At 50.8% G+C, this 14,253-nt stretch overlaps 1 protein-coding gene across 1 annotated transcript in view; it reads right to left on the bottom strand.

Moving 5' to 3' along the window:
* NPTXR (neuronal pentraxin receptor) overlaps positions 1–13,956 on the bottom strand; it is a 28,003-nt gene extending 14,047 nt beyond the window's left edge. Inside the window, exons 1-2 of the mRNA XM_026072463.1 lie at positions 13,912–13,956; positions 13,523–13,828 (exon numbers count right to left, since the gene is read on the bottom strand). Coding sequence (XP_025928248.1) covers positions 13,523–13,828; positions 13,912–13,956 — 351 coding nt within the window. The remainder of the gene's footprint in view (positions 1–13,522; positions 13,829–13,911) is intronic.
* Between the last annotated feature and the right edge of the window lie 297 nt (positions 13,957–14,253).

The raw sequence follows: 14,253 nt of genomic DNA, 5'->3' as shown, positions 1-14,253 counted from the left end.
GCCCGACCCGCGAGGGGCTCCGAGGGGCTTGGGAGCCTGGCGGCCCCGCGGGGCTGCCGGGCCGAAGGAGCCGCCGTGGGGCACGGAGACGGGCGCAGGGCTCTCAACGTGATGCCTGGCTGCAGCGTGGCTGGGCCCGGGGTTCGGCACGGCCAGGGATGGGGACCCACGTGAGGGGCAGCAGCCCGGGTTCAGGCTTTCTCTTAACCTCACTAAAAGCAAGGGCACATATGGACCGCAAGCAATGGGCTCCTTCTCGGACGCAAGCTAGGTGGGCAGCTTAAAGGAGGATTTTACACTGAGAGATCTTTACTCTGGAAGTAAGGTTGCCCTCATTGCCTTGAGGGTAAAAACCCTGTGCTCATGTGTGCTCCATGAGCATCTTTCAGTTGCTGTCAAGCCACTGGTCAGCATGGCTCTGTTGGACTTGCACAAAGCTTGCCGTGCTCCTTTCCTTTCCTGCATTGCCTTTCCTGTGCAAATGAAACCACCAACCTTTCAGCTCTTCAGAAAACGCCTTTTCTGAAGGGCTGCAAAGTGCTTGTCCTGCTCTTGCACCCAAGACGTGACTAGAGAGAGCAGACATGAAATTTCTCTCCTGCCCTGCCCTTCACACCCACACCATCTGCTTGAGAAATAAATACATACAATTACTCTTCCTCTCACTTTATCATAGACCYGCTTGTAAAGAAGATGCTTCAAAGGCATGCTTTCTCCTTGCTCCACGCGCGCCTGCAGTGAGCCAGCACATCCGATACAAGCAACACCGTCCCCTCTCCCCTTCCCAGACGTGCTGCTATCTCAGCTGCACACAGCGGTGGAGCAAAGAAGAGAAGTGGAGAGCAACCAAATAAAATCGATTTCAAGCTCTGCTCAGTAATGGCAGGAAATCTTTTCTAGCTGGCAGGGAAGAGGAGGCATGTGTATTTAAAGCAGCGCCAGCGCTGGATATGAAATACCATTAAAGCTTACATCTCCTACCCCTCAGCATGTTTTAGTGGATAGCAACGGAGTGAGAGCTACAAAAGCCTCCTCAGCCCCCAAACCGTGCGGATTTGGCTTCCCACAAGCAGAGGAGGAGGGGAGGGAGCTGGGCAGTGGGTGCTGCCACCCGACGCGGGGAGGCTGCCACCACTCGTGGGGCTGGTTGGACACCCAGCGTCAGAGCGTGACTGCACTTGCTGTGGGGTGGCTGCTCGAGTTGCGCCGTGCCCTGGCCCCAAGGAAACCCTCGTGCTGGGGCCTGCCATGTTCAGACGGGGGAAAGCTGTGGTGCGGCCGTGGCAGGTGAGCCCTCGCAATCCCGCCGGTCAGCTGGGACAGGGGCAAAATGGAGGGAGGAAAAGTTCAGGGCGATAGAGGCGAGACGGAGGGGAGGATGTTTTATGAGGAGGCTTAAGAGAGAGGGAGAGCTGAAAGGAGCTGGGAGAAGGAAAACAGGATGTGGCCATGGCGGGAGATGTGAGCACAGACATACGTGAAGATGAAAAAAGCAAAGCAAAACTCCTCGGAGTGCAGCAGCAAGGTCAGTGACTGCTCCTAACAGGTAAAGGCTCATCGCATTGGAGCGAGTGTCCATCGAAGGGCAGGCGGACAAGGCCGGGGCTGGTCGCAGGTATGGGGTGCGAGTAGAATAGAAACCTGCACCCTGCAGCATAAAGGGAAGGACTCTGGCCTTTTAAAATAGGATACTGGCCTTTTGAAATAGCCCGTTCCTAATGGTGGAAGGGGGATCGTTTCTCCCTGACCCGTGTCAGGGAGACATGCTGCGGCGCTGGGCTGGGACTTGGGGTCTGGATCCAGCCGCCTGGGCGCAGCCCACACTCTCCTTGGTTAGGACAAGCCAGAGGGAGAGAAGGTGCTCAGCAGGGCCACCCCTGCCGGCGGCAGGCAGCCACCAGCCGATGGGGCTGGAGACGTCCCAGGAAGCAACATCCAGCCCCTGCTCCTAAAACGTTGGGTCAAACGGAGGGCGTGCTCTGCCCTGTGGGACAGGAGCCACCTCTCCCTGGGGCATGGGCTGCATCTGTGTGGCGGGGGCCTAACCTCTGCCTCTCCTGCAGCACAGCTAGCAACTTCTTCCCGGAGAAAAACACACGGCAAAAATAGATTTTAGCAGGGGGTGATGACTCAGACTGGAGAGTAGCCAGAGTAGCCTCCTTGTCCCGTGAATAACACTCCCAAGATATTCAGCGGCAATCCGCTCCATGAGGCCGTGGGCAAGGCCGGGATCTTGCCTTTCCGCGGGTGATGGCAGGGGGAGAAGGCAACGGAAGGGCTTGGGGAGGCCCATTTTGAGCAGGATTCGTGACAGTAGCTGGTTTTAACAACAGCGCGTGCAATCAGCCCAGAGGGATGGGGAGTGAGCAAGCGATTAAGGGATTTTCTTTCTTCTGCAATTAATGCCCAAGCAGCGTTTCCAGCTGGTAGCTGCTCCAAAGGGGCAGTCACAGTGCTCACACACCTGGGGGCCACTGGTGCGGTGGGGTGAAGAAAGGGGACAGCCCCCCTTACTCAGATGCATGAAATACAAGCACGCTTTCCCTCATGTTTGATGCATTTCAACACAAGAAAATATCCATCCAGGCAAACCCAACTGGCATTTACAAGGAAGGTTTTATCTGAGCAGCATGCCCACGAAACACCAGGCTCGCTTAGCTTGCTAACCCACGCGGCAGCCCGCAGTGCTCTCTCTGCTGCCTTCCTGGGGGCCAGAAACTTGCTACCCCCCATCCCTTGCACAAACAGGTTAGAGCAATGCTGCCAAAATTTCTGGTTCAAAGCCATTCCTGCACCCCAAAATTGGCGAGCTGGTGCATGGCCTTCCCATGGCACAGGCCCTGCTTGCAGGCTTGCCTCCAGGGGAAGGGTAACACGGGACCTCTGAGGCTGGGGATTTACCACCATGGGCAATTGCCCAGCATGGGAGAGCACCCAGAGCCACCCTAATGGGCCAAAAGGGTTCACTGGCACCTCTCTGCCACTGCCACCCCACCTACCCTACACAGGTGCCCCAGCTCCAGCTTCTGCTCAGACCAGGAGCCTTCAATCCTTCTTGCTTTGGGATCTGCAGAATCCATGTAACATGTACATCCACCAACAACAGTCTGGTTTCTTTTATTTCCAGGTCTCAGATCCCTGTAAGTGCAGCTTGGATCACCTCGCACAATTATAGGGTCTGCCTGCATCAGTGCTGACATGCAAGACCTTGCTGGAGATGTCTCTGGCCAAGATTGGCATCTCTGCCTCGCTCGACTTCATCCCACTCAGAAAGCACAGGTTGGATGGAGGTGGTGTTAGATGGAGATGCTGCATGCAGGCCCAACCGAAAGCCCATTTGCTTCTGAGCAAACCCAGCAGCACAGGCAGGAAGAGGAGAGGAAAGAGCTGCTTCAAGCTGGCCCTGCTGATATTTTGGCACACAGCAGACGTAAAGGGCCTACTGGCACGATACAAATGGCGTGAAATCTTAGCTGTCCTCTGCTTTGGTCAGAAATGTTCCCTGCTCCCAGTGGGCCAGAACATGTCATTTCTGGATAGGGCTGTTCTATGACTTTTCGAACCTCAGACCTTGCCGAGATATCTCAAGATATGCTCTCAACAGTCACTGACAAAGCAATGACTCTCCTTCAGGAAGACCCAATGAACTCATTTCAGCCTCTTCCCCTCAGAGTGAAATCCAACAGTCACTGTGTARAAAGGTGTCATTAGGGGGGGCTTTGGTCTAAGCCAGCTGTAAATTTGGAGCTTTGATTACACACATTAAGAATACGTTTTACTGTATCTCTTAGATTAGCATTTGTCATAATGTGCACTTAGGCTTTTCCCAACTCCAAAATGCGGGCCTGAAACATCTTTCAGCCCCCAAATGCTCTGTTACACTTGGACTTTCATGAAAAAAAGACAAGGAAAAACATCAGAGGTTCCTCAAAGTGCTTTAAAGGAGGGAGCTCTGTTTTCTCTAAGCAGTGCAAGCTTTCACGTTTGACAGTTTGGGGTTTCTCAAATGCTCCTCCTTCTCCCAGTATTACAGGAGAAGTCTCAGTTGTCCTTTATTTGGAGCTTCTCTGCAACCATTGTGTCCACAAAAGCCTGAAGATCTAAACTGAACCTGATCAACACAGGCAAAAAAATAAGGTATATGAGAACATAGTAAAAATATAAATAGATATTAGGCTGCAAAATTGGTCTCATGATGGCTTATGGAAGGCAAATGCACAGAGCTTTGCAGCCTGCCCTAGACAGAAGATGTATAGCCTCATGGCTTTACCTAGCTCGAGATGCAGAATGTACTTGAAACATGCCCAGTGAAACTCCTGCATCAGCATCCACTCAAGCGAGGAGCCTGCTGCGATGCAGTATGTCTCATTCAGGTTCCAGGAGTTTTAAAAGGGCCAAAATATAGGTAATACCCTACATCCCCCACCTCTCCCAGCCTCCACTGAGCAAATTCTCAGGCAGGTCAGCCTGTTCAGAAAGAAAGGGGATGGAAGAAGCAGCAGGCAGCCCTGAGAACAAGCTGGAATTCCTTCTGCAGTGAGGCACAAGTCAGACAGAGAGAAATTGCCAGGGCAGCTGCAACCCTGATTTAGGGGGGCAGAGTGGGGAGAAACATCCCTCAAGCTAAACGAGGGGATGGGCTTCCCTCCGCCCACCCCAGGGACCTGCCGCTGGGTGCAGGTGACTGTGCACAACCTATTCTTCAGCTCTCCAGACACAGGCAGGGAGCAACCCAAGCAGGGAACGAAACCTGCAGTCAGCAGCACTTCGCGCTCCATGGCATTTTCAGCCACCCAGCTCAGAGGAGGCTGGCCCGGTCCTGTGGCTAGCAGTGTCCATCCCAACACGGGACCACATAGCCCCTCTGCTGGGGGAAGGTTCTGGTGTACACAAGCCATTTCAGTCCCCACTACCAATTCTGCAGGTCATTTGCACTGACAGTAGGGCACAAACCACCCAAAGAAAACAACATGTTTTGGAATGTAACAATTTATTGGGGTTATTATTTTTTTTAACTCCCCATTTCTGGCATTGATACAATATTCAAGAGCAGCAGAAAGAACAAAATGTACAAGAATACAAGAGTAATTAGCACAACCCCCACCCCCAAACCCGGAGCAAACCATTTTCCTGTGGGAAGCACCAAAGGAAGGGGTGATCCAATCACCCCTCCAGTGGCTATGCCTCCCACCCATCCACTCTAGACAGAGTTTAGCCAGCTGGGAACTGGATTAAAACATAACAAAACAAAAAAACAAATGCAAACACTATATTTAAAATGAAAATTGCAAGACAAAAAAATATATAGATATACAATTAATCCGTGCACAATTTTTAATTAAATGCATTTTTTTCAAAATAAAAAAAATTACAAGATACATATTTAGGTTTATTTTAAATTAAAAAAAAATCACCACCTTCACTCTGTATGCCAAGTGAGGGGAAATAAAGAGACAGATGGGTTGCATCAGGACCACTATCACTCTAGGAGTTAGGTCTAACTTTCTCTTATCTAAAGAACAAGGCCCTGATGCTGCCAAAACTCAAGCACAGGCTGAACCCGGAGCACCCAAGTACCACAGAGTTCAATAGGGTAACTTGCCTGCTTGAAGTTAAATATTTGCAGAAATCTGCAGGACTTGAAGCCTAAGCTTGGCACTGGGGAAAGTGAAAGGAAGAAACAGATGAGGTAGGCCCCTGTCCTCCACCACCACCACTGGACAACTTTCTACCCCAAAACAAAACAAACAAAAAAACCCCCCATCACTCCCCAAATAGAGAATTCTCTATTCTTAAGGAGCAGACAGGGTTCAACAGCAGAGGTAAGTGAGCAGGAGGGGAAGAGAGCATGCCAAGTAGTTTAGCTCCAGGGGAAAAAAAAAACCCACCACCAAAAACAAAAACCAGCTTTTTTCTAAAAAAGTCATCATGGTAAATTTTTGTTCTGCTTAAGAACTTGATCCAAGACTACCTCCTCCTTTGCAGCAAGTATGCCTGGATGCAGCAGACAACTTACTCCAGGACAGGCAAAGAACAACAGAGAACCTACCTGCTGCCTTCACCCTGCAAGGAAACCCACAGCACCTCTGCAGAATTGGGCACAGTTGGGGGTTTGTTCTGGAGTAAGTGAAAGCCCTGCTATTTGCGTGAGGCCCCAAAGCCCCATGAAGTGCTTTGACGCAACAAATCACGCTCCTGAAGTTTAGTGCAAGCTTTAAGTGCTTGTCTGAACAAGAAATGAAGTCAAGAACATGCTCTAGCAATTTGCTGGAACAGGGCCCTGCTGAAGGAATAGCCATTTCAACTACTTGTCTCCAGGCCCCTTCCCTCCCACCAGGTATAATTTTTGGGCCACTCCTGAAGCTGGTATCACTCTGACTGCATCTAGCTGCTCTTCTGTCACCTTACTTCTTTCCCTCTTCCTCCCACCACACCACAGCCCCTGCTCTGTGCTTTTCACCCCCTTCCCAGCTCCTGCTTCACTCAGCCCAGAAGCACTGAGGGCATTCCCCAACAACTCCACCCCCAGCACCGTCTCTTCTGGGGCTCCCAGGTGGGACCTTGTAAGGGAAGTGCTGAAAGCACAACACTCCAAGGAGGAGGTAGGACTCCCACCCCAAGGACAGTCCTTTTGGATAGTCCTGGAAGCATTTTGTTTCACACCACACAGAAGCTGGAAGAGTCAGAAGAACTGCCCACCACCATGGGAGGATCAAACCAGCTACATCTTCTGTCACTCCTTGAAGGAGAAATTTGGAAAAAGAACTCAAGGCTCCTCAACACCTTTATAAGCAAGGACACAGGGCATGTTAGATTCACTACGCAGGACGCCTGGGAAGTTGTTGGTGCCAGGGCCATTGCCCCTGCACAGATAAGGGCATAAATCCCACTAGACATGTTAGTCTGACACAGGCCAACATTAAAAAGGGAGAGAAGTCAAGTAGAGGATGCGGGATGGGAAAAAAAAGGGTGAGGGTGGAGACAGATGCCAACATCTTCTCCCATCTAGGGAGAAATCTAAAAAAAATAAGTCACTTCTTTGCGCAAACCCAAAGCAACAATGAAATAAGCTTGCTAAAGTTACCTACAGAAGGAACCACAGACAGGGAGAGGGGGACTTCTGAAGCAATGCTCAGCACTCCTCTAGCTCTCTGCAAACATCATTGGAGTCAACCTCCCAGCACCCTCAGTGGGATAGCCCCCCTCCACCCACTGCCACTTTTGCACTAGGAAGACAGAGGCACAGGGCAGTGAAACATCTGGCAAAAAGGCCACAGCAAACCAAGAAAGAACAGAAGCCAGGAGGCACCTAGTTCCCAGCCCCAAATCAACCCTCTGCAACATATCGCTTTCAGAACAGAGATCAAAACAGGCTACACATGGGGTGGTGGGTAAGAAGGGGGGAAAGAAGGGAGGGGGGATTTCTTTTATATTTATATATAAAAAGTAAATAAGATCCCAGCTCTTGCACGACTATTCGGTGATTGAAAAATGCAGCAAAAGCAAGCGACACTGGAGTAAAAGGATGCGCCAGACAAGGAGGAAAATGTCTTGTCAGAAGGTAGGGAAGGAGGCGAGGGACAAATAAGCGCTTAGCCAGACACATACTCCAGGTTTGTTACACCTCTCTGGGAAGAAGGATCTACCCCCAAGCAGTCTCAATAACATTACAGCCACTGAAGTGGGTAGAAGAGTGGGGGACCTGGGACACTATTCTTCAGCATGGCAACCCAGAGAAAGCTTTTCCTCTCTGCTGGGAGGTCCCCAAGAGAGCGATCGTCTCCAAACACTGTGAGCTGCTGACACCTCCTCTACAAAGAAGGGCTGGGAAAGGGAGTGAAATCCCTAGGAAGACTCAACTCAGAGATAGCTCCTACCTGGTAAAGGGCTGGATTGGGTTTTATGTTTGTTTCATAAATCTCCCTGGGAACTTTGGTAAGGGGAGACATGGAGAAATGCTCCCTTTCCCTTCTGAAAACAGAAATTAAGCTAATGGCTCACCACAGCTGGGCCTGCTCGCCACAGTCTATTTCTATGTTTTCCCACCCCAAAAGGAGCTTGCATCTCATTAGCTTCACGCATCCCTAGTCCCACTCTGCTCAGCAAGGAGAAAAGAGAGCATGAGACAGGAAGCTGCCGTTCTAAGCTGAAGGCCATGGGAAGCACTGGCAGAGCTTAATGGGTAGAGAGAGAAGAAAAAGGTCCCAGAAGAGCCCAGGTTATGGGAGGAATGGATACATCCATTACCTGCCATTTCAAACTCAAGGGCACAAGAGAAGTCCAGACAAGTAAAACTATCCTAGCGTCCCCTGCCTGCCACCTTCTGTTCTGTTCAGACACCAACATCTGGTTGCTTCCCTCTTCCCTGCAGTCACTCCCACACATCAGATGAACACATGACAGAGACATCTTGGATGGGGAAGCCAGCACACAAAAGCTGCCTCCTCATTTTGAAGAAATGTTAGGACAACTCTTCCGCCCACCCCCCATAAAGCTAGGGCAGAAGAATGCAATCCTACTCAAGTGAAATCCCATCAGGGCCCTTTTCTCTCCACCCCAACTCCTCCAGCATTTGCTGGTCTCTGGCAGTCTCAAGGAGAGGGTATGCCTCACTTAGCAGAAACTTCTCAGCACGCAAGGCAGCTCTCTCATCTCCCCCTGAAGATCTGGCTACTGTCAGAGGTGGGACACTGGACTCCATACATATGGAACTCAGGCCTTTGTCCTGATGTGGTGAATCCCATATGAAAAATGCCATTCCCCAYCCAGAATTGACATTGGGAGAAGCTAAGAGACCCTAAGGAGGGGAGGCGTATCTGTTTCTGAGGAGATAAGCCCACCATGTTTAATCCTGCTTGGATACGGGGGAGGGAAAATAGAAAAGACAGCGATTTGGCAAGAAAGGTACATGCCAACCCCAAATCTTAGCAGCTTGCTGCGCATGCAAAGTCAACTGTTTCCATGCTGCTGGTCTGATTCTGGCAGAACAAGATCAACCATTTCTGAGGGCCACTTGGCCGGAAAACAATTTGAAGACTCTACCTTAGCTCACAGGAGAGGTATGGGAGGGAAGGAAACTCGCACTCCAACACTTGGGAGGCAAGAACGGGAAGGGTTTGTACACAGGGTTCCTCCAACATGCAACTTGCCTTTTCTGCACAGAGATCACTGCTTAGTCCCAGAATGCCTTTCCCTCCAGTTCAAGCAAGCCAAACACCATCCCAGACATACATGCTTCAATACTACAAAATACTCTTTTCTCTAAGGACCATCTAATACCACTACAGTTTGTGCAATCACTGCATTTATTATTCATTTTTTAAACTCTCTCTCGCTTTCTCCCTGTAGAAATTTTTTTTAAACTTTTCTTTTTTTATGCAAAACTAATCATTTCACTTTTTCCACTCCATCATAAAATCTCCTCTAAAAACACAACAACAAGAGAACAAACATGGCACAGACACAGAGAGTATTTCCCTGTTTTTGCTTTTCTAGGGATTATGGGGAAAGGAAGGGGATACTTTCAAATAAACTCCTCCGCCAATCCCACACCTTCTTTAAAGGGCATGGATAGATCTTCCTTCCCATCTCCATTAAAGAGCAGGGATGAAAATTTAGGGGGAGGAGTGTAACCCACGTGAATACGAAGGTAGGTTAGTCAGCCCTAAGTGGCTTGTCCACTTGAGATTGTTGCTGCATTCAAGTTAACAGATCTCTAACTCAAAACAGCACAGGATCTTGATTTCAGATCCAGAGGTTCAGGGTTGATTCCCACCTGGCGACCCATCCAAGAAGAGATTTGTCACACAAGCAGCTGAGCTGTGTCTGCAATCCGGATCATACTCCTTTCTTCCTCCACAAAGAGGATCTGTTGCACGAGTTCCTTTGCCACAACAAATACCCTTATCTCCTCACCTCAGGAAGAGGGTCCTCATGGAGTATCCCTACAACGACCCACGGTTTTGCTCTTCACAGACAATCCCCTTACTTGTCACTCTGGAGAAAGGCAAAAACCCTTCATTAAGCAATTCCTGCCCCCCACCCCCAAAGAACACCGTACAAGAGACACCGGGGAAAAGAATTCTGCCAAGTGAACACATCTTGGCCAAAATACATCAAGAGTTTCCTATTAAAGTTCCCTTTTATCTCCCACTTAAACTTTCAATTTTTTTTCAGAATCTCATCACCACAAAACAAAACACATCACCACATACACGCCAAACAGTAACTTAACAACCAAGAAAAGTGACTGGCCAGTATGCATCCACCCCATAAAAAAGTTCCTCTTATCCTGCAGCCTCAGAATACAGTTATTTGTTTAGAAGAGAAAAAGAAAAAAAAGAAAAAAGGAGAGAAGAATCTTCTTGCTATTTCCCTAAGGGAGAGCTTTTCCCTATACCTACAACCTGCTCATATTTGAAGCTGCAGTCATAAGGATAAGCTATGTTAAAATACGGGATCCCTGGGTGGGCCAGGCACAGGAAAGATGCAAAAATAAAGACACAAAAATTACAGGCAGGTATTAATACAGACACGCACACAAGTCCAACAAGTTATAGGAAGCCTTAGCTTGGTGAATGAATTGGGGAAGTCTCTTTATCCCCACCCCCAACCTTAGTTATAAATGCAACTGCTTCCCCAAAAAGTCCACTAAGTTTTTTGAACAAGGGGCAGGGAGGGGGAAGGTATGCAAAGGGTGGGACTAACAGCACCTGGAATCCCCCCTCAGACTGTCTACACAAGCACTGAACCGCAACTGGTTTGAATTCACCATGCTTTGCAGTTTTGAACTCTACCCTCTGTTAGGCAATGTTTGTGGGGAGATCAGCAAAGATTTTATTACACCAACTGATGAGTTGGAGGAGAGGAAGAGACAACCTCTGGGCACAGAAGCCCTAATTAAGGTCAGAAGACGGTCTCTCCCTCTGCCACACCAACTATGCCACTTGCACAAAAAAATATTACCTCTCTCCCACAAACTGCCTCACTTCCACCCTCAGACCCTTACAACCACAAAATCACTACTTCACATGAGAACACTCCTCACAGCCGATAGCTTCCAGCTCCCGAGTGTCCTCATGCACAAGCACCAAAGGGGTGAATTCCACTTGTGTTTGCCTGTCCAGGGCAAATTTGTACATAGACGAGCCCTGATGCAGGGAATTTTTTCCACCCTTTTCACCTCTGCAGCATGTATGTGGAAGTAACACCCCTCTGACCCATCCCAGGGTAATGGGGACAGGGCTGAGAGGATGAGACTCTCCCACAGACTGATACTTCAGCACCTCTTTTCCTTGCACCTACAGGCTCAGTCATGGGCAAGTAGGGCAAGAGGGGAGAGCAAAGGAATGGCATTACACCATGAAGCTTATGACTGATGGAAATCAAGCAAGCCACAAAGGGCAGGTGAAGGAGAGAACTTATTTGGGACATGAATAGCATGTCCAAGCAAGGGTAGTCAGGGCAAGAAGGAGTTGTGGGTAAAGAATGGCAAGCTATGGTCTTGCTTCCTCACACTCGCAAGGGATGAAAAATTTCTGGACCAACTCACAGGAATTCAGGGGAGGGGGGAAAAAAAAATCAACACACATGCATATAATGTGAGAGAGACAGTTATTTCTTATTAGCACCTTTGGTTGACAGTTGTAAGGGCTATTTCAGATCCTGAAAAGGCAAAGGGGAACCCTCTTCAGGCCATCCACAGAAGTGAAAGGAGAACAGGAGAGAGATGAAAGGAAGCAAGAAGAACAGAGGACCTGTGTTAGCATCCATCCCTCCCTCTGAGGGAGCAGAGCAGGGTGGAAGCAAAAAGGTTCAGGGGAAGCTTACACACAATGCAGATCAGCCTCATCCGGCTGGGGCAGCATCACGCTATCAGCGTATCTTCTCCCAAACTGAAGGATGGATGCACAGCCAACTCCCGCTTCCACCATGGAAAGGCTGGGGAAGGGCATTTTATGCCCTCTCTTCCAGGCAAGTGCAAGTAATGAACATGAGGAGGAATATCTGGGCCAGAAGCAGACTCCCCTTTTCCTCCCTTCTCCCTGCAAAGCTGAGCAGGTTGGAAGATGCAAAGAGGAGGGACCAGGCCACATGAAAGCACCCATACAACTGCCAAGGTAGCACCAATAGCTAAAAGGGAAGCCAGTGTGGGGCATATGCTGCATGGGGCACCTCCCAACCACCCCAGCTTTGTCACAAGCACCTTTCAGGCATGATGCGTCACCTGCCCCTCTCCCCATTGCTCTGGATCAGCCATTGCCATGACTGCAGCATACGAGTTGGCGGATCCAGGCCACAGGCCAAGGGGGAAGACGGTAGGATCAGAGTCATGGCAGGAAAAACAAGAGGAATGGAAGAGACTGCATGCACATTGCTGGAGAAGGCTTGGGGGGAGTGGGTGAGGGCTCCAATCCTCTTACATCCCCCTCTCAAGGGTTTGGAGAGCCTCTTCATTTTTAGTCAAAGATGAAAGGGGATGGAGGGGAAGAGCACCTTCCCTGCCATCCCCCCCCCATGCACACACATTCACTGACTCCTCATCCCCAAAGGCTCCATAGCCAGTTGGACAACACCACATTCAAGGGCAAACAACCACTCCCCAGCCCCACCACAACCTCCCTGCCCTCCCCCAGCAGCAGTGACACCCAGGAAGACTGGATGGCCCCTGCTCCTCCCACTGCAATGCCACAGCCTCTGAGCAAGAGGGAGTGGGCAGGAAGAAAGGAGGAGGAAAGGTGGCGGTGAAGGTAGAGGGACAGCAAAGGGGAGAAGGAGAGAACTAAGGACAGCCATTCACACCACGACTTCTCACAGGTAGAGCTCCCCCCACACCCCCAGAGCAGGGGGACCTGGCTGCTCACTTGCTGCCTCCTCCGCCACCTGCTGCCACTTTCTCAAAATCCTCCGCATTGCAGAACTCCTTGATGGTGACCGTGAGGAGGTTGCTGGTGACATCTGTGACCACCACATTAGAGCAAGGGGACATCTCGGGACGCCAATCACCGGTCTCCTGCTCTGGGTCGGAAGATGAAAGGGACAAGGAGGGTGTCTGCCCCCCACCACACCCTCCTTGAGGGGAACGCTTGCTGGTGGCGGCTGACTCAGGCGGGATCGAGAGGTCGAGGACCTCTGACTCACGCCAGTCAGGGATGGCTGGGCTGAGGGTCTCAGGAAGCAGCTTCGGAGGGGAATCATCTGGGTCGGATGATGAGTGGGGGGCGGGTGAGGGGCAGCCAGASGAGCTGGAGCTGGGGGCATCGTAAGGGGTGGAGCCCATAATGAGCCCACAGGAGGCCGCTTGGGAACCTTCAGCTTCCCCTTTGCTCTCCAGAGAGGGGGCAGGTGCAGCGGACGGCTTATTGTAGAGTGAAAAGGTGCCAAACTTCATGTGGCGGATCTGGGTGCGGAGGACGCTCTCACTGAACTTTTTGCTCTTGCCGATGACACGGTTTCGGGAAGGGATCTTGGGCCGAGCCAGGCCTCCAGCCCCATTGGCAGGCTTCCCACCTTTGTCAATGACTTTGAGGTTGAGGATGATGCGGCTGCGCTTGGGCTCACGGGGCTTCACCTTGCGGTTGATGATGCGAACGGTCTCAGAGAAGGGCGAGACGGGAGGACGGATGCCGGCCCCCCCACCCACGCTCCCACCATTCTGGGGGTCTGGACGGGGCAGAGGGCGCCGGGACATGCGGTGGCATCGCCGGATATCTTTCTTGAGCCGGTGCACTGCAGCACTGGAGTGGAGCTTGGGAGATGTGGTACTGGAGCCAGGCTTGACAGAAAAGTGTACATCCCCAATGTGGAGGGCCTCCGCTTGGGCCCGAGCCTGCGGTGGTGGGGAGAGAAAAAAAAACAGGGTCAGAGAGGCAGCCTAGATGCAGTCATGTCTCAAAAACAGGCCTTCCTCACCTCAGGACAGGCCTTTAATGGCAATGCCATGCCACAGTATCCCATTTATACCCACACTAATGACAACCACCCCCCCCCCCAACCTCGTGCTTAACCTACCGGTGAGAGGGGACAGACAACCTCCCCTCTGTGCCAGCTCTACAGAAGGGATGAGCCAAATTCATAATCCTTCAGCTACAAAGCTTCAGCTCAGACTGCAAGAAACCATGTTTTCAGCACCAAGGACTCCCAATTCAGTCCGCGGCCTGCCAACCAAGGAGGTGGTCACCACAAGTGACACCACTACTTGGTGACAAACACGCTGAGGAATTTCGAGATGGGGGCAAAATGCAGGTATTGGCT

This window comes from Apteryx rowi, unplaced genomic scaffold (assembly GCF_003343035.1).
Source record: "Apteryx rowi isolate R43461 unplaced genomic scaffold, aptRow1 scaffold_343, whole genome shotgun sequence".
Taxonomy (NCBI): domain Eukaryota; kingdom Metazoa; phylum Chordata; class Aves; order Apterygiformes; family Apterygidae; genus Apteryx; species Apteryx rowi.
Note: the sequence above shows the minus strand (reverse complement) of the source record. Positions and strands in the feature narration are given on the sequence as shown.